The sequence below is a fragment of the Hemicordylus capensis genome, chromosome 3 (assembly GCF_027244095.1).
Source record: "Hemicordylus capensis ecotype Gifberg chromosome 3, rHemCap1.1.pri, whole genome shotgun sequence".
NCBI classification, from domain to species: Eukaryota; Metazoa; Chordata; class Lepidosauria; order Squamata; family Cordylidae; genus Hemicordylus; species Hemicordylus capensis.
This window is the reverse complement of record NC_069659.1, coordinates 289,224,944-289,246,295: the sequence shown is the minus strand read 5'-3', so window position 1 is coordinate 289,246,295 and position 21,352 is coordinate 289,224,944. Positions and strand designations below refer to the sequence as shown.

The window sequence follows — 21,352 nt, the reverse complement described above, 5'->3', positions numbered from 1 at the left end:
AGCATATAAATTGCAATCAAACGTAGTCATATTAACATGCATGCCATGTAAGCAAAAAAGGCTTTGTAGTGTCTTGTATATTATGCTGGCTTTACAAGTGCAGCCCCATTGTATCCAGGCAGAAATTCAACAGGTGTGGTTTCTCCAATCACTTGCTAAAGGTACACCAGATGAATTTCTGCCTAATGCATCTCAACAAGGCACAATGCTTTCCTAAACTGCAACCTACTGTGTCCAGGCAATACTAGGTAAATGTCCAGGCAGCAAAATGTTCTTAAAGGCCTCACCTCCATCCACCACCACTTATGAACTTACAAGGCAAATGAGAATACTTCCCATTTTTAACATACAAACATGGCTTTTGTTGGATTTTCATCAGCAGAAAAATGGCATCCCTATCCTCTGCAGGTTAGGCAGGTGGTGACTGCAGAAAGGATCAGGTCATCAGAGTGTCTCCCATGAGCTGCTAGAGCCCGCCACTCTCCTCCTCCATACTTTCTCTTCTGTTCTGTTCCCCACTTCCTTTTTTAAACCAGAGAATGAAAAAAGAGGAGGAGGAACAAAGGTGGCTAAGGGAAGCTGGTGGCATTTGTCATCCCTGGAGTGGGCAGGAGTGGGCCGATCTTGACCCAGCCCTGAAGAGCATCTTCTCATTTACGGAATTGTCTCCCCAGGGAGACCTGCCTGGCACTTATCCTGCTGTCTTTTAGGTGCTAGGTGGAGGCTTTTTTATTTTTCCAAGCCTTTTAGAAACAAATCACTTTTAGTGAGGTTTTAGCAGCTGCTTTTATATTGTTTTAACTGACTGTGGCTTTTCATTTCCCCCCACTTTTCTTGTACTCTGCTTTGCATTATTTCTTAAATTGAAAAGTGGCTTTCAAATATTCTAAAAAACCCAAACATCTCTGAAGGATCTAAATTACAGACTAGCATAAATAGGGATAGGGCCTAATTTTCATCAAGCACGTTTTTAATCAAAGCTGGATAGATTCACTAAAGCCAACCATTTCTAAGTACATACAATTCCTTGAGAAAGCTTTTACACCTCAGCCCTAAGGAATGTCAGAGGAACCTCTTCCAAGTAAGTGCGCACAAGACTGCAGCTTTAGAGTGTAACTGTCTCTTTCACCCATTCTGAACAAATACCAAGCTCCAACAGTGCAAGGATGCTTGCAAATTATACAATTAATAAATACAGTTATAATCATTTTAATACAGGTGCACCTCACTATACTTCCACTGTTCACGGTTCACTGTTCACGGTTTCACATATCCACAGTCCACCAATTGTCACCCAACCTCATTATCCACAGATACAAAAGGGTTAAAACCGATGTATCCACGGTTCCTAGGATGGCCGGAAATGACCTCAGAGGTCATTTTCGGCCACCATTTTATGAAGAGGAGCCATTTCGTGGCTCATTTGGTTTAAAAAAAGCAAATTTCCCCATGATTTTTCATGAAAATGTGGAGACCGTGGGACTTGGTGAACCATCATTGGACTGCTGAAGGCTCATGGAGCACAGTAGGGCACTTTATTTGGCCTGAATTCATGGTTTCTTGCCGGGTTTTTAAAGCGATTTTTAAAAGCATGGGACCCTTACCCCCGCTGCCCTCAACCCCACAGTCTAATGCTTTGTTATCCATTGTTTCATTACCCACGGTAATCTTTAGGACGGAACCCCCACAGCTAACAAGGTCCACCTGTAATTAGCATGTATAGGAAGTCAATGATAAATGAAACCCAGAAAGATGTGTAAACTGTATAAAGTATTGTGAGGCTGCTTTGTGGATCCTATCAACCATTCCACTGGCACAACAACTAATAGGATCAACAGAAGGGTACAATGGATCCCAGCCTCACTGCAGCACCAGCTGCCAACAGCGTCACTGTGCTGGTCTCTGCTTCAGCATGGGTGTGCTGCACAAGATTGTACCCTCACAGCGGTAATGGGTTGGGGCTGAACCAAACCAAGCGGCAAAGACAAATGTCATTTAAGTGGGATACGCCGGAGTCAAGGAAGACCTGGGTTCAGTGCACATTATTTAATAAGAGATATTTTGCCCAGTGGAGAGTTACAAATACATTTTTAAAGAATCAGCCTGGGTGTAGCTTGCAATCTGTTTGAGTCTGGGGCACCACTTCTTTTATGACTGAACACTGAGTTCCTTTTACCTCCCAATCCTCTATTGAACTCTGCCACTGAGCAATTTTGTCTATGTTTTCCAACCGCCTCTTCCTCTCATTGATGAGCCGTGCTACGTTCTTCATGGCATTTAAAGCATCTTCAACGTCTTTAAAATCTCTAGGGTTGAAATAGATTCCTATTAGATATGTCAGTACTACACAGCCATTAAAGAAAGGGGCTGGGCCTCTATCCCAAGGCAAGGCTAACAACAACAACAACAACAACAACAACAACAACAACAAAATAATAATTTAGGAGATCTATCCCAGATTTGAAGTACATTTGACAGAAACACTCAGGTTTTCATGGTTTCCCATGAAAACATGGAGAGGGGATAATATGGGAGAGTTACAACACACAACCTATTTCATTAATGCTTGTAAAACAGTTCAGTATATCCATTGTGAGGCAAATTTTCTCCACAGTCTTGCACCACCTTGCAGACCTGTGATATCTCTAGAAACCATTGACATTAAATATGCCTGCATGCTGGCAGGACGTGTCCCAGCTGCCCCTGCACAACGCTGGCATGCACATGGCCTCCACACATGCATGGTGGCCATTTGCATGGTCAGCATGGCAAATCACCACCACTACCTGCACTCCAGTGCTCTATACAGACCCTAAAGTGGTATTAACCTGGAATCTTCCCATATCACACTCAATTGTTCCTGCTAGGAGAGGTGCAACCAGGGGTGATCCGAGAGACATTTTGCTGCCTGAGGTGAAGGACAATACAATGCCCCATTTCTGGACAGGTGTTCAACATTCTCAGGCCATGCTTTCAAGGCAGGGGCAGGGGCACACAAGCACTCTCAGAGCAGGCTGTTGTGTCAGGGGCATTCCTAGCTTGCATTCAGTGCAGAGCGGGAAAGAAGAGGCACACCTCAGAGGAGTAAGGAGGGAAAATGAACAGCATGCCCCAGTGGGGTGAGGAAGGGTGGTGGCAGTGAGCAGCAGGGAGGACTGTGGGGTGCAACCACAGTGGTGGGAGGCTGGGGCTTACCACCCCTGAACCCCTCCTTGAGCCCGCACCTAAGGCAACTACTTCACCTCTGCCTCATGGATGGGTCACCCTGGGCACAACATACCTCACTGCCCTTTGTCATGTTCTATGTCACTTCTAAGCACCAACAATGGGAAGTTTCGAAGTAACTACCTGGTGGAGGGAGCTTCCCTAGTCAGCATCAATACCTGAGTTTCCTTTTTGGCGGGGCGGGAGGTGGGCTGTATAATTATTGTTGCATCAGTGAAACCAACACCCTGTGGATGGACATTTCTGCAAAACATTACTGCTTGATCTTTACCAGTTTCCTAGGGGGGAGGAGCTGCCTGTGTACGCAACGGAAAGTTAACTGGTGCAGAGCTTCTTCTAGGACCATTATCTAACACCCATCCTCACACAAAGAAATAAAGTCCATAACAACAAAATGGGCCTTAGATAAATTCTCCCATAGCTGTGGAGAAAAGTTAATCAAAATGACTAGAGATGAATTTTCACAGTTAGGATTGAAGAAGAAGAAGGGAACAAGCTAGGATGCATGTATCTGTGTCATGACATCATCCCCATGTTTTTAATCCCAGCTCCTTCTTACCTATGCTGTGGGTTGGTATATTTCAGCAGTTCTGCAAGTTGTAGTGGGTACTTGCAAATTTTCTGCACCGGAGTCAGGAGAAAGCCATCCAGAGAGATGTCAATCATCTTCTGAAGCAGACGACATGCCTCAAAGAAATAAACATACTTGCTCACTTTGGTGAGTCGGGAAAGCTCCACGCAGGCATTCGGGTGGTTGTTACAGTACTCCGAGTAGATTTGGAACTCATTTTGCTAAAGTGGAAACCAAAATATAAATTTTATTATTTTTATTTTTCAAAAAAATATTATTATATTTATTATTGTGCTGTTTATACACAGACTACCAGATGTTATTGACTGGATTTGGTATTTTAATTATCGGGCTCTTTCCAAGGGTCTCTAGGATAACCAGAGAAAAATTAAAGATAGCACTGTAGTATTCGTGCTGTCCTGAGTAGTGTGGCCTTCTGTAGTTGATGTGTTGTCATTTTATCGATGCCCAAGGTGTCGAGATGGTGTTCAAGTTCTTTTGGTACTGCACCAAGGGCACCAACAACTATTGGCACCACTATTGTTTTCTTTTTCCAGAGCCACTCAGTTTCAATCTGAAGGTCCTTGTATTTAGTTATTTTCTCCAATTGTTTTTCATCGACATGTCTATCCCCTGGGATTGCAATATCAATTATCAGAACCCGATTCTTCTCAATGACTGTCAGATCCAGTGTATTGTGTGCTAAATGCCTATCAGCTAAATGCCTATCTGGCGTATTGTGTGCTAAATGCCTATTCACAGCATACAAGAAGCGGCTAGGGGACCTTGCAGGTGTTTTTTGCTTGTTTGTTTGTTTGCCAATACTCAAAGTTGATTCAACATGGTGACCACTTAAAGTATAGGCAGCTCCCCTTTGTAACTCATGTGCTGACAACTGGAGAGAAATAAAATTAAAAGCACCTTGGAGTGGGTCCTGCAAGTACTTATCTTGCATACCCATACAATTCTCATCTGCAGGGGGGATAAGTATATGAACTTTTAGAATGCCTTTGTAAATACTTTGTCTGCAACCAAAGACAAATATTTGTAGTAATAAGATCTATAAATGCAAGTTTGTAACACATCAAATGTCACTTCCAGCAAATAAGGACTACAGTCACCAAATCACCAGCCTCTGCCTGTTGTATTCACTGTTCCTGTACATACAGTTGCCAACTTACATATTCCAAGAAGCAGGAGCCAACCTCACTCAGGTGCGGGTAGTCTTTGTTGAATTTTTTCTCCAGAGCTTTAACAAATTTTTTCTGGCACTTGTAGATATCCTCAATGTTCCCAAAGATTGTCTTCAGTTGCTCCTCCGTGAACATGTCTGCTCGTTTACGGCACTGTTTTATATAGCCCTAAAAAATTTTATGTGCAAGGTAATTTGGAGATGAAATCACAAAGAACTGCAACCTACTTCATCTTGGCAATGCTGCTAAATAGGTAGTGCTAAAGCAGCTCAGACATGCAATAAAATCACTGATTATTGTGGAAACAAAAAGGCTTCAAATTTCTTCAATCAACACTCAAATAACTATCAGTGCAGAGGATAAGATCTCTGCTGTAAAGAACTCCAAAATTAGAGACAGAAATAGCCAAAGACTGAAGTTAAGCTAAGCTGCTTCTGCAGAATGGGAAATCACATTTCAAAAGCAGCACTATAGAATTTTAAGGATCTCAGAAAGATGTAAAGAGATGTTCTATTAGCATTTTATTCAGACTGGATTTTCCTAGAAGCTGATCAAATTTAATGCATGGTGACACTTGAATCATAAGGCAAATGTAGATTTTAATGAAACTAGAGCTTATTTCCTGCATTACCAAAGGGCATGTTGGACAAAATGTTTTAGTGCTGAGAGAAAAACAGCTCCTTCAACAGAGGTAAAAATGACTGTACTTCTATAGTGACTCCACAGAGACTCTCTGAGGGAGTGCACTGACTGACTGGGAACAAAGCCATTTATATTGAAGAAGTAGATTAACAATAGTATAGGTAACTCAGCTAGTGGTCCGTGGTGAGCTCCAGACTTTTGAAGAATTTCTAAAGAAAATGCCATGTTACAAACATTACCGTTTTTCTAAAACTCAGCTTATGAATTTCTTTGGCCTTGACACCCTTGCTGCTTTGTAAAAATGTGAAACTCACATGTTCTCTGCATGCCTCTATTACCTCACATATGTCCTTCAGGTGTTTGATGTAATCTCTTTCTGTGCTTAGGATTTCATTGATCACATTGGTCCTCATTTGATCCTTAGTTGTTTGCCCCACCCCGTAACGGTGGACAGCATTTATGGAGTCTTCCTCCCTGCCATCCTCTAGCTTCAGAGGATAGTCTTCCATCGGTTCATCTTGGTTCACTCGGAGCTGTGTCAATAAAGAAAAATGTCCATCATGCAATACCTTGTTTCTTTCCTGCTTTTCATACTCGCTAGTGTTGCTTTTGTCCATACAAGAACCTATAACTAAGCAGCAAGGATCCCGCTCCCACAATCCAAATCCGCCTTCATACCTACCAATGTTGAGGGTACAAATTCTAGATCTCTGAAGACCTGCATAACTAATTTCATGGTTTGGAATACGGGTGGTTTTTAAGGCAACAGTGACTGGAATTAAGCATGGGCAATCCAACAAGTTGGACAAGATTAAGTTGGACAAGTTCTCCACCTGTGAGAGAGCTTGAATCAGATAATGGGTGTGAAGGAGCTGCAGTGAAGATTTTCCAGGCATTATTTTCATTAGTTGGCTTACAGCTTGTTCACACATAAGGGGAGAGAGAGAGACTTGAGAGCCTCCATGCTGGAAGCTGGAGGTTACTGCAGGAGTTCCATCTAGTGATGCTGAAGACACCTGTAATTCCTGAGTGCCCTTGTATCGTTAAAGGCACTAGGGAGGGGAGGGGAGGGGAGGGGAGTGAGAAAGAGGGAGACTTTCTTCCCTATCTCTGCCAAGGAGGAGGAGGGGAAAGAAGAGCAGGGGAGGGGAGAGAAAGCTGTTGCTCTTGCCATGGTGGCTGCTACTCCAAACAGGAGGAACAAGAGAACAGTCAGCCGCAGTAGCAGCAGTCACCAGTTAAGGAGGGTGGGATGCTTCAGGGTGTGTTAGGGGGCTCAAAGACTGAGACGGGCAAAGATGAGTCCATTTAGAACACTGCAAAAAAAGAACACACCCACCCACCCATTTTCTACACTGTCACAGATAACTGCCAGTCCTATTCCAAAATGAACCTGGATCTCTTCACCCATCACCAGTTGCATCCTTTAGTATCTGTGTGCTCTAAGGGAAAGGGAGAACGTTCTTCAGCTCCAGCTGTACTACCTGAAATCCATCCAGTCTCTGGCTAAGGTAAGGTTTCCCCCAGATATAATACAGAGCAGTCTGGTTGGAGGAAGAGAGAGAGAGAGAGAGAGTGTGTGTGTGTGTGTGTGTGTGTGTGTGTGTGTGTGTGAGTTTAGAGGTGCACCTAGGTAATTTTGGAGCCTGGGCCTAAAGGCATTTGGAGGCCTCCCCCTCCCCTGCAAATTAATCATCGTCATGCTTGGACAGGCAGCAACACCAACTGGGACAGACTAAAAACGATTTGGTGCCTCCCAGGGGCTGTGAAGGACCTGGACTTCAACACTATGAATAAGTTCTGAGTTATTCCTTAGATCTCAGTTTGTATCAACTGAGGATGCAGAGAAGGGGGAAATGGCTTAATGTAGCACAGCACTGATTTCACACCTACCCTCGAAGACTAAAATGTTTGCCCAGAGTACAGGTAGATTGGGATGAGTTTCCCCTTTTGCCTCAGAAGTCAACACTTAGATAATTCTATACACAACTTCTCTTTTTCAACAATCATGGTGACAGAATAATTTCAAAAAATGGGTTTGTTCCCAGAAATATAAATAACATTTCAATAATTGTAAAAGAAATTGAACAAAGACTGTATTTGTAGGCAAGTGAGATGATATACAAAAGCCTCACGCTCATCAAATTATATCAGAGTGACCAAAAGATGGCAACAGAAAAAAGACTGAAAAATCAAACTACCCAGTATTTTAGTGTATAGGTTTTTATCAAGTGCTCTAAAGCCTTTTTTCCTGGGAAACTGTTGGTGTACTTCCAAAGTATTCTGATTCTAAAGTAGCACCCTGGTACATCTTCCCACAGCACAAAAAATTACCTTTGCAACTCCAAAAACGATGTCACAGTTTATGACTCAGTGCTGGCAAAGCAAAATATACGACCCTCCCACATTTATTTGATGATGCAAAACATAGGAAAAGTGTAGAAATTAGACCATTGCTAATGTCATCCATGTTTCATTCTGGAGAAAATAAACTCATATCTATATACCCAGTATATGAGGAATGCACTGTACATACGGATTCAGCAGTGATTCTGATTATTTACCTAATCATTCAATTTTATACTGCTTTTTTCCAGCAGAAATCAGACAAAAGGTCTATCTAACCCATTACGGTATTTTCCTGGAGTGACCAATCAGATGCTTCTAAGTAAATCATAAGGAGGGCTTGAAGGCAATAGCCTCTCCCACTATGGCTCCCCAGCAGCTGGTATTCTGTGCCTCTGACCCTGGATACAGCCATCATGGCTAAAAGCCACTGGCAGATCTGTCTTCCATGGATTTGTCTAATCGCCATTCAAGTCATCTAAGCTGGTGATATTCACCATATGATGTTGATTCAGAGGTAACCATGGTGCATTAACATACCTGATGTAGAAACAGGTGCTATGAAGAGGATTTTAAGCTAGGTTGGTTCTGTACCAAAAGTTCATCTACAGCTAGCAACAGAACATGTCCATCAAAAACAATGTAATTCTGCACCTTATTTGTAATTTATGGTGCCTCTGTCTGTGATGGTTTAATAAACTCAACTGACTGTAATTCCAAATCCAGACATGGGTGTAAGGCTACCAAAACCCACAGAAAATGGAGGGCTTTTGCTACTACCTGAATTATGAATTCAGAGTCACTGGGTGACTCTGGGCCAGTTACTTCTCTCTCAGCTTAACCTACCTTACAGGGTTGTTGTGAAGAGAAACATAACCATGTACACCACTCTGAGCTCCTTGGAGGAAGAGTGGGATATAAATGTAATAAACAAACAAACAAACCAGTGAAACTATGAGCCCCTGTTGTAAAGAAACTGGGTTTGTCCACCAACTCAGTTCAACTCTAGAATTTCAGCCAAAGAATTAAAATACCTTAAAATACTTAATTTTTGTAAATAGTACCCAGATCTTTCCAGCAACAATGATAGCTGGTATTCTTCTTGTTGAAGTTGTTGCTGTGCAACTCTGCTGATTTAATAACTGGCCTAGAGTCCTTTATTCAAAACTGAAGTGTGGACCATTCAGCAACCATTTCTCATCATCTGTTTCACCCACACACAAAAACATAAGCTGAAGCTTTTGAATGCTCCTCCTCTTCACTTGACTATGAGCTGCCCCTTTACTCCTTGCTCTCACTCAAGCTAAGCTAATGAGATGGAAATCTGAATATGCTTGGTCTTGCCAATCACCTTGATGCACCCACTGACACATGAAGGGGGAAAGGGACTGTGTGGGCATCACAATTCAGGCTCACAACCATTGCCCACATAAGGGGAATAGTGATAGCTCATCTGCCCACCTATGCAGGCGTTGCTACAGATTATTTGGAATGCTGAAAGCAACCAAGTTGAAATATGTTGAATGCTGAAATATGTTGGATGCTCAATCTATGAAAACACTTACCAGAGCAGCAGGAAACACTTGTCTCCGCAGAACAGAGCTTGATGTGAATGAATACAGTTTTTAAACAATACAAAGGATCTTACCCGTACAAAGCTGGCAGGGAACCAGCCCTCGCTGTCCATTATCCTGCCCCACCACCACTCTTTGTTAGTTGCATCCATTACTTCAATGACATCACCAGCCTTGAAGCCTAGCTCTTGGTCATCCATGGTGACATGATCCCAGAGGGCTTCTGCATAGACCACACCACCATCACTGATGAGCTGGAACAGAGAAAGCAAACATTTTCACAGCCTGGCCTTTATCCACCTAACCTGCCTATGTTCAGCTTCTGTCATCCAAGCAGCATCCTCAAGGAGGAGGAGCGGATGCTTGAGATCATCGCAGAGTGCCAATCAAAGTCCAACTCTTTTCAGATACCCTAAGCTGGGAATTTGGGTCAGTGGAAGGAGTGTGGATAAAGAAAAGTTAGTCATAGATTGTGATGGCACTCCTCTCTGATAGTAGCACACTGCAGTTTGGGGAGATGCCTGAAGGAGTCACCTAGATGGCAGATGCCTTCCTTGGATAAATTCAAGCGTGATTTTCAAGCAGTTTGGGGAGTACTGCCACATATTTTTTGTTCCATGGCTATCAAGACGCTTTAAACATGTTAGCTGTGATAACAGGGAGAGCAGTGTGTACGTGCATGTGTGTACATCAAGCACCTTGCCTCCCTAATTCATTTTCACTGGGTCTGTGCTGCAGAAGCACTTAGTGGGTTTTGCCACAGAGGTATAAAAAGAAGGTTGAACATGCATGATCATTTAGAGGTTTAATCTTTCCTCCCCCACATCATGGTCATCTGGAGGGAATGCCACCATTGCAACATAGGAGAAATTAAAATGCAAATTAAAAGACACACTTCAATGTAACACTGTATGACAAGGTGCCCACCTATTAGGGCACAACCCCGACCTTCTGTGCCACATTTATCTTCACAACAAGCAATTAGTTTCATTTGTCCAGTTGATTTTCTTCCCCCCAATCTACCTGTTTACATAAACAACATCAATTCTCTTTCTCTCCTTATCCCCTTCTTTCATCCACACTTCCAGGGGCCTAGTGATTCTATTCAAATTCCTGTTTCCTGTGGCAAATCCTTCTCACTTCCAGGTCTCATTTCTTACTAGCACTTAAATACGTTCAGAAAGAAAGAACACAAAAGGATCTGAACAGCACAATAAGGAGCAAGCATCTACATAAGCAGGCAGGCAACACCATCCTGCCTGAGAGTCATGTTAACTTTGAAATGCAGATAAGCTTTTTGCCAAGTGTGAGGGCTGAGGCTGACAATTAATCAGTGAAGTTGAGGGTGCCATTTGCTCTGCTTCATTCTCATGGTTCACTTAGCAAGGGTAATAGGAGGAATGTGCTGCAGAAGGTCTGCCTTGCTTCACAATCACACTACTATGCAGTCAGCTAATTAAATCTTTGAGAAGAGAATCTGAGAAGCCTCATAAGACACAGATGTAGTTTTGAAAAACCTGGAAAAAAAGAAAGACAGACCAGTACATTTTAAAGCAAAGGCAGAAGATGGAGAAAAAGTATAGGTATGGTTCTGTTAGTATTTATTTAATAAAGAACCAGCAACATATGGTGTGCTTTATATAGTAAAACAAATATGATACTCTAACATTATTTATTTATTTATAAAATAAATGTGTCTCCAGGCAGTTTACAGCATAAAACAAACATTAGACAAAGGAAACACACTGAAACACACTGGAGAACAGCTGGTCTTGTGGTAGCAGGCATGAATTGTTCCCCCTTGCTTGCATTTGAATTGGAGATTGCATGTGAGCACTGTAAGATATTCCCCTTAGGGGATGGGGCCCGCTCTGGGAAGGGCATCTGCCTGCTTGCATGCAGACGGTTCCAAGCTCCCTCCTTGGCTTCTCCATGATAGGGCTGAGAGAGACTCCTGCCCACAACCTTGGAGAAGCTGCTGTCAGTCTGCGTAGAGTAGACAATACTGAGCTAAATGGAACAAGTATCAGACGCGGTATAAGGCACCTTCCTATGTTCCTAGACTTTCTAGATAGTTAGTTTATTGCACAGGGAATGAGCAAACTGCCCACTTGTAGCAGCGAATTTAAGCACTAGCTGTGTCCCCCAGCTAGCACCTCAATTGCAGGGGGAGTTCAAGAGGCTTCACATCTTTCCTATGCTCAACCCAAATGCATACACAGAACTGCTAGGGTTGGTGTTCCCAGCACATTCAATATGGGCTAATATGATATGCAGTGCACTGTCATCAGAACACTCTGCCCTAGGGCTGTTGTTGAGAAAGCTTCTATTGTTGAGTCTTAGGAGTCTTAGGAGAAGTCTACCATGTGTCTAGGCTTGTCTGGAGGTGGGGAGATGGAGAACGGGGTGTCAATTGACTGTGGAGCGGCTATTCTGGTGGTGGTGGGGAACGGAAGAAGTAATGTTGGCAGGTCAACAAGCTGTTACAGGGGAAGGGAAATCAGTTTCCTCCTCAGGCTGTCCTTTCAGCTCTTTGACCTCGGGGAGCAGTGCCAACTACCCACAGAACTTCACCTTGGTCCTCTGTAATGCCAGGTTGGTCTGGAATAAATCAGAAATCATTCATGATCGGATTATAGATGAATGGGCTGATCTGTTATGTATCACAGAGACTTGGCTGGGGGAAGCTGGTGACCACATCTGGTCCCAGCTTCTCCCTCCAGGGTACTCTGTTGAGGTGAGAGGGCATAGGCAGGGAGGTGGAGTGGCCGTGGTTTATAAGAATAACATCTCCCTTACCAGGATCCCTGTCGAAGAGGCTGACCATACTGAATGTGTGTACTTAAGTTAGGGGACCAGGGATAGACTGGGACTTTTTTTGGTGTACCGATCACTCAGCTGCCCAACAGTCGCTAACGGAGCAGACGGGCTTGGGCTTGGCATTGGAGTCTCCCAGACTTATTGTAGTGGGGGACTTCAATGTTCACTCCGAGACCAATTTGTCCGGGGTGGTTCAGGAGTTCATAGCAGCCATGACAACTATGGGCCTATCCCAAGAGGTCTCGGGACCGACACATGTTGCTGGCCACCTACTTGATCTGGTCTTTTACTCTGATCAGGGTGGTATTCCATGGGTGACTCCTGTGATTCCCTCATTGTCATGGATGGATGGACCACTATCTGGTTGAGGTTGGACTCACAACCACGTCCTACCTGCACAGGAGTAAGGGGCCTATTAGGATGGTCTACCCAAGAAGATTATTGGATACAATAGGATTCCAAGAAGCCTCGGAAGGATTTAATGTTGGCTCTGCCACTGATTTTGTTGATGTCCTGGTGGAGAACTGGAACAGTATATGGAAGAACTACATGAGCTGAAGCGGCAAGGTAGATTACTGGAGCACAAGTGGAGAAAGACTCGACTCAAATCTGACAATTACACCATACACATCTGAAGACTCAGGCCACACATGCAGCAAATAAACAATTCTTTTCTGCCTGTATTGCATCTGCAAACTCACGCCCAGCAGAGTTGGTTAGGGTTGTCAGAGGGCTAGTACATGCCCCTCTTCTCTTGAATTAGGAATTTGGAACCATCAATTACCCATTGTGATGTTTTTAATGAGTTTCTTGTGGATAAAATATCTCGTATTCGGGCTGACTTGGACTCAGACTCCACAATTATTGCAGAGTCTAATGCGAAGATATCCAGCATCGCCTCTTATGTGTTTATGCTGAATCAGTTTCAGTTTGTGAATTCTGATGATGTGGATTAGGCGTGTAAACAAACTGTTTGATGCCGAACCAGTTCACCTCAAACCAGGCTGATTTGAAGGCAGTTTGGTCTACAATCGAACTGAACCAAGCCCTGTTCAGGCGACTAGTTCAGCATTGAACAGGTGACCAGGAGTGGAGGCAGCAACGAGTGAGCTTGTTAAAGGGTCTTACCTGGCTGGTACAGCTGCCAGAGCCACCGCTCAACCCCCGCTGGCTTAGTCCATAGCCATAGTGCGCACCACAGTGAATCTTTTAGAAAGCCATGGAAATGGCCTCACTGGATCCCTCTTTACAAGTACAGCCACTTGAATGGCCGAAGTGGGTCGGTCAAACAGACTGGACTGGCTGGTTTGACTGAACTGGTTTGGCAACACGCGGTTCATGATCCAAATTTGAACTGTACCACAATTTATGGTTCATGCACAACCCTAGTGTGGATAAGCTGCTTGAAGCAGTGCAGTCTACCACCTGTTCTCTTGACCCTTGTCCAACACAGCTTACACTATGTGACGGGGGGGGGTGTTGTTGTAGAAGGACTGAAAGTAGGGGTGTGCCTCAACTGGTTTGGTGTCTCCTTAAGAAAATGCCAAACCGGCTCTGGCGCCTGCATCCGAACTGGTTCGGCAGGGTGGGGATCAGTTCCTTTGAAAACCAGGTAAGCAAGTCCTCATCTGCTCCTCCACCACCCCACCACTTTTCCAGGCGTAGCATTTGCTTTACAAAAGGCCCCATGTGGCTGCAGTGCTGCTCCCAGCAGCCTGCACACAGTGTCAACACAAACATGGTGGCCGCCATGATCGGCAACACCATGTGCATGCCAGCACCATACGCAGGCTGCTGGGAGCAACACTGCAGCCACGTGTAGCCTTTTGTAAAGTGAGCGTAGTGCTCGGAAAAGCAGTTGGGTGGCAGAGGAGCAGGTAAGTACCTGGTTACCTGGTTTTAAAAGGAACTGATCCCTGCCCTGCCCATGTCTGCCAAGCTGGTTCGGGCACATCCCTACCAGGTAGATATTATAAATGTTTCTCAGACAGGATGCCTTCCTGTCTTAAGGAGGCAATTATTAGACTGCTTCTGAAGAAGCCTGCATTGGATCCTTCAGAGTTAAGCAACTATAGGTCTGTTCCCAATCTTCCATGGCGGGGCAAGTTAATTGAGAGGGTGGTGGCCTCTCAGCTCCAGTCAGTCTTGGAGAAACTAAACCCATTTCAAATTGGTTTGGGGGCAGGCTATGGGATGGAGACTGCTTTCGTCAGTCTGATGGATAATCTCCAACAGGCAGTTGACAGTGGGAGTGTGACTCTGTTGGTCCTTTTGGATCTCTCAGTGGTTTTTTATACTATCCACCATAGTATCTTTCTGGACTGCCTGAGAGGGAGTCCAACCTGGCTTTGCACGCATGTGTGAACTGCCAGGATCGGGCTGATCCCGGCAGTACCACTGCGGCAAACCCGCCTAACTAGCCACCCGTTAAAATGAGATTAAGGGAGCGACTTCTCTCTTAACCCAATTTTTCTGATTGTGCGGGAAGACTGCGGGAAGCCCGGGAAGGGGAGGGGGGGTCCCCATGATGCATTGCACACACATGTGGTGCATCATCATCATGGTATTTCCGGGGGTTGGGACAACACATCCTGTCCCCCAACCCTCCCCACTGCCAGGGCATGCAGGGAATAGTCTGGGTGCACAAATAGTCATTGCTGCCTGGGCACTGCTGCATGGGCACATTGCTGCCTGGGCACTGCTGCATGCACATGCACGCAAATAGTCATTGCTCCCAGCAATGCCGCATCGATCGCCTTCCCTGCAGCCTGCTCTGGAGCCCATCTCACTGTTTATGAGAAGAAGCTCAATGTCTTCTTCACTATGAACTCCATCACCCATTGAGATCATCCGGAAAGGTCTGTATGCAGTTGCCGCCAGTTCGTCTGGTGGCTACACAGGGACATGGCTTCTCTGTTGCTGCCCCAAGACTCTAGAATACACTCCTTGCTGAAATAAGAGCCTCCCCATCTCTTATATCTCCCCATCTCTTATATGCTGAACATATACTGAGAGAAGCTAGATTGGAAGAAGATGAGTGTGGTTTTAAAGTTAGAGGAAAAAACATCAATAACCTGCGCTGCGCTGATGACACCACTCTGATAGCTGAGAATGTGGATGATCTCCAAGCTCTAGTAATGAAAGTCAAGGAGCACAGTGAAAAAATGGGACTACAACTAAATGTAAAGAAGCCTAAACCAATGACAACAGCTACAGCAACCAGCCTCAGAATTGATAATGAAGACATTGATGTGGTGGATAGCTTCTGCCTTTGAGGATCGACCATCAACAATAAAGGATCCAGCACTCAAGAAATATGCTGCAGATTAGCACTTGGTAGGGTTGCAATGAAGGTCTTGGAAAGGATATTTAGATGCTGACGTGTCTATACCTACAAAGATTAGAATCATTCGAACAATGGTTTTTCCTGTGATACTCTATAGACGCGAAAGCTGGACTTTGAAGAATCAAGATAGAAAATGTGTTGACGCTTTTGAACTTTGGTGCTGGAAAAGACTTTTGAGGATACCATGGACAACCAGGAAAACAAACAAATGGATCATAGAACAAATCAATCCAGAATTTTCACTCAAGGCACAAATGAACAAGCTCAAACTACCATACTTCGGACACATTATGCAAAAACTCAACTCCCTTGAGAAGTCCATAATGCTGGGGAAAGTTGAAGGAAGAAAAGAGGAGGATAACCAGCAGCAAGGTGGATGGACTTGATTACAACAGCAATGCATGCAACACTGAGAGTCCTAGAAAGTCAAGTTGAAGACAGATCATCCTGGAGAGAATCTATGTATGTGTTCGCTAAGAGTCAACTTGATGGCACTTAATCAATCAATCAATCTTTGGCAACTTCTAAAAAGTCTTTAAAGATACATTTATTCACCCAAACTTTTTAACTAGACTTGTGGTTTTAAATTGTTTTAAGGTTTTAATTTCTGTTTTAATTTGTTTTATTTTGCTGCAAACTGCCCAGAGACAAATATGATATATAAAATAAAGTGAGGACAGGGAGGAGATCCTTCTGCTTATTTGAAGCAGATTTTCAGGTGCTAGCGATGTGCCTGCAGTCCAAATGCAAAATGTATAGCTGTTGCTAAATACTGACTATACCGTAGGTGCGCCAAGAGATTATTAGCATTTTTACACATCAGCAGCTGCAGTTAACTATACGCAGCAGCATCCTGCTGCTATTTGTTTACTTCTTCTTTAAAAATACAGTGGAAACCCTGCGGAATTTTCTCTAAGCAGTCTTATGTTTATTGCTTGATGTCAGAAAGCATATACCAAAAAAGACACGGTAGAATTTCTTGCACAAGATCCTCTAAGCTAGAGCAGAACAAATCTTGCCAAGGTGGGGTGGGGGGCACAGCCAATCCCAGTTAACATAATTACACTGAAAGCAAATAATTTATTCCTATGCATAGAATGCAGGTTGCCAAGCTATACATCTCTATGCACATAACCATTCAGCTCCCATTTGTCTAAAGTGGTTCACCTCAGCATAATTGCCTTGTAAGTAGGCATGCTGCAGTGAAAGCTCTAGGCAACATTAAAAAAGATGAGAAAACTACTCTTTGTGGGTGCTTCTTTCCTCTGCACCTTATGAATTCCAGATTAAGACTGTTTTAGGAAATATTCATACCATTTATTTTTTTGCTCTTTAGTTCTACTAAAATATATCTGTAACAAACCAACCAGGAAAACAATAAACCTACTCCTACTCTGTAATCACCCAACCCTCTGTAATAACACAACTTCTAATCAAAAAGCTGAAAAATCAGCCATATTACTATCAAATGCACAAAATGTTAGGCATAAAGCAGTTTTTTCCATATGCTTCTGTACATCAGAGAGTGCTTCTACAGGTGAAACTCGGAAAATTAGAATATCGTGCAAAAGTCCATTAATTTCAGTAATGCAAATTAAAAGGTGAAACTGATATATGAGACAGACCCATTACATGCAAAGCGAGATAAGTCAAGCCTTAATTTGTTATAATTGTGATGATCATGGCGTACAGCTCATGAAAACCCCAAATCCACAATCTCAGAAAATCAGAATATTACATGGAACCAAGAAGACAAGGATTGAAGAATAGAACAATATCGGACCTCTGAAAAGTATACAGTATACTGTGCTTGATTGGCCAGCAAACTCGCCTGACCTGACCCCATAGAGAATCTATGGGGCATTGTCAAGAGAAGGATGAGAGACATGAGACCAAACAATGCAGAATTTCTGAAGGCCGCTAATGAAGCATCCTGGTCTTCCATAATACCTCATCAGTGCCACAGGCTGATAGCATCCATGCCACGCCGCATTGAGGCAGTAATTGCTGCAAAAGGGGCCCAAACCAAGTACTGAATACATATGCATGCTTATACTTTTCAGAGGTCTGATATTGTTCTATTCTTCAATCCTTGTCTTCTTGGTTCCATGTAATATTCTAATTTTCTGAGATTGTGGATTTGGGGTTTTCATGAGCTGTACGCCATGATCATCACAATTATAACAAATTAAGGCTTGACTTATCTCGCTTTGCATGTAATGCGTCTGTCTCATATATCAGTTTCACCTTTTAATTTGCATTACTGAAATTAATGGACTTTTGCACGATATTCTAATTTTCCGAGTTTCACCTGTATACAAATGAACTTGCAGGTGATAAGTGTCATCTACAACTCAGACTTTTAGGTGCTGTCGTCTCTGTACAGAATGGGGGCATAGCTGGAGAAGGGGTCATAGTTCAATGGGAGAGCATCTGCTTTGCATGCAGAAGGTCCCTGGTTCAGTCTCTGGCATCTCCAGGAGCTCTGCCAGATGGTGATTTCACTTTGGAAGGGCAGGTGTGCATTCACATATCATCCAGATTTACGTCGAAGTCCCTGCGAACTATTGGGGAGCACAATTCAGGTTTTTCATTGCACATTGGATCGTAGCCCAATTTATATCTGGGGTAAAGAATTCCACTATTTTGCATTGGCTTTGGAGGCAAATTTGAAATTTCTGATATGCACTGTAACTCGCAGTATTTCAGCCCTCTTAATCCTGCAGTAAAGCCTGCTGTCTAGCAATACTGAGCTAGATGGACCAATGGCCTAACTATGTTATAGGAACTATGTTATATGTTCCTAGATATAGGAACATAGGAAGCTGCCATATACTGAGTCAGACCATTGGTCTATCTAGTTCAGTATTGTCTTCACAGACTGGCAGTGGCTTCTCCAAGGTTGCAGGCAGGAAGCTGTCTCAGCCCTATCTTGGAGAAGTCAGGGAGGAAACTTGAAACCTTCTGCTCTTCCCAGAGTGGCTCCATCCCCTGAGGGGAAGAACTTACAGTGCTCACACATCAAGTCTCCCATTCATATGCAACCTGGGTGGACCCTGCTTAGCTAAGGGGACAAGTCATGCTTGCTAACACAAGACTAGCTCTCCTCTCTGTATATAAAGTAGCTTTCTATGTTCTTGTGTTAGGTCATGGCATTATTAGAAAATGATTTTTTGTCCCAAAAGTGCTAATTCATTTTGCTATCTAAACTGCTTTGAGAACTTTTTTTGGGGGGGCGGGGGGGATTGGAAAAAAGTATGCAAATAATATTATTAATAATTCTCACTTTCTTAACCACTGCAGCTATGTCAGTGTTATTTCATCACGGTTAATGGCATGCCAAGCATTGCTGCATGATTGCAGCAACTTTTGAAAGAGACACAACTGCTCAAATGTTTAAGGTTAGTGGATTGGCTGAAAAGCTACACTCAGCAAGGAGCTGGGTATCAATGTCAAAATGCGAGAAAAATACCAAATTGATCTTTCACACTGATGTATCCTTGATGCATTGTCACAATATTAAAGGACTGGATGAGGATCCACTAAACTGAGGCACCATAATGGCACCATTTAGCAGTGTTTATGCCACAAGAGGAATATTATATCCAGATTTGGCACCATAAAATATAAGAAGGTTTTAGGTCACCAATGAGGACACAACCAAAAAGGATGTGACGAAAGGAGCTGAGGAGAAGGCAGGAGCCTATCTGCCTTCCCCCTACATAATCATAATCTGAACAGGGCTTCACCATTCCTACACAGAGGCGTATGTAGGGAAAATAGCGCCTAGGGCAAGCACTGAAATTGCACCCCCTGTCCAAACATCTGACACCCATCTTTCAGATAACTTTACTATAATATCAGCTGAAAAATACAAGTCAAGCTCATTAATCTCTTAAAATTTCAAAAACTATTTAGCAGTGGACATAGCTAGACCAAAAAATGCTGGAAAACTACAAATTTCTGTGTGCTAGGGCTCATGAAATACCCAAATACTATTTGGAGGTGTACTTGGACAACTAAACAGAAGTGCCTGTCTAATTCTCTACTATGCATTGTAGCATCACTATTACAGAAGTTTAAAAAATAAATGGAGAATTTGGCTTTTCCCAGATACTCTGAAAATAATTAAAGGATTTGCAGAGTAAACTGTGTCACTGCTTGGAATATATTCTAGTATTTCAGAAAGACAGTTAAAATGAGAGAAAGAGAGCAAGAAACTCCCAGTGGGCCTTAATACTAAGGATTTCACACGGATTCAAAGACAAACTCACCATTAATAGCCATATTATTAAGACATCACATTTAACTCACTTATCATAAGAAGCAAAGTAAGAGCAAATGAATACAATCCTAGCTCATTAGCATCAGCTCAGTATTCACTAGCCCTGATTCTCTGTACATAGTGCCAAACTGAATATGTGTACAGTGACGTATTATATTAAATTATTTTTTAAAAACCTGTAGCCCCTTTGGGGGGCTTCCTATAGACTGTGGGTGGGGGGTCTGCAAAGGTTACCCCTCACCCCACTGGCCTCTAGGGCCTCACAGAGACCATTTGAGCATGTGCAGTGGCCATTTTTTAAAATAATTGTGTGTTTTTTAAATGGCCGCTGAAAACAAAATGACCACCACGCATGCTCAAATGGCCTCTGTGAGGCCTAGGGCCTCACAGAGGCCATTTGAGCATGTGCAGTGGCCATTTTGTTTTTGGTGGCCATTTTGTTTTTAAAAAATAATTTTAAGAAATTGCGCCCCCCTTCAAGTGGCGCCCAGGGCATGTGCCCTGCCTGCCCTACCCTAGATACGCCCCTATTCCTACACCCAGATGAGTGAAGCAGCAGCAAGTGGGAACAGGGGGAAAGGAAACCAGGCCACCAGGAAGCCCACAATGCACTGCATGAGCAGCACAGTGCATTAGGGAAGTTTCTGCTGCTGAGCTGCCCCTCGGCTCTATGGAAAGAGCCTGAGTGCTCACATGACCGGGGGTGAGGTAGCAGGTGCACATGAGCCCTCCTACCTCACTTTTACCATGGGCAGAAAAGCAAGGCTACCCAAGGGAGGTATGCTGGGATCAGGAGCAACCCCTGTGCTGTGGTAGCTCAGAACATGTTCTGGCAGTGAATACAACTCACACTAGAACAGCCACATGTTCTTTGAGCTCTTGGATAGGAGTCAGTGCATTGAAGATAATTCCACCCAAAAACATATTGCATGCGTGTATTGTTTATTAGTGTGAAACCATTCTTTTAATATTCTCAGAATATGACCTGTGTTGTAATTTTAATCATTTAATTAATCCAGTTATATGCAAGAGTTAATTGATTTAAAATGACTTAATTGATTGGGAACTCTACAAAATAAGCATATTTTCTTCTCAAAAATATTGTAAACATTAAATGCTTAAACCCTAAGTCATACAGAACTTAAATTGATTAAAAGCCTTAAATCAGCTTAAACAGATTAAGCCCATCTGAAAGCCATAAAGTGCCCTAAGCGGCTTCACATGACCTTTAGCCCAAAAGTGGCCTCAGTGGCTTAACATGATTTTCCTCCCCACAACCTCAATTCCCATCTCTCCATTCAGTGTTTGGGGATTAAGCAGCAGTAGAGATCACTAAGGTTACTGAGTGCA

At 43.3% G+C, this 21,352-nt stretch overlaps 1 protein-coding gene across 1 annotated transcript in view; it reads right to left on the bottom strand.

The window, feature by feature from the left end:
- The window catches only part of LOC128349701 (uncharacterized), a 269,429-nt gene that overhangs the window by 14,505 nt on the left and 233,572 nt on the right, over positions 1-21,352 (bottom strand). Inside the window, 5 exon segments of the mRNA XM_053306456.1 lie at positions 2,177-2,306; positions 3,785-4,017; positions 4,978-5,157; positions 5,970-6,164; positions 9,626-9,805. Of these exon segments, the coding sequence (XP_053162431.1) occupies positions 2,177-2,306; positions 3,785-4,017; positions 4,978-5,157; positions 5,970-6,164; positions 9,626-9,805 (918 nt within the window).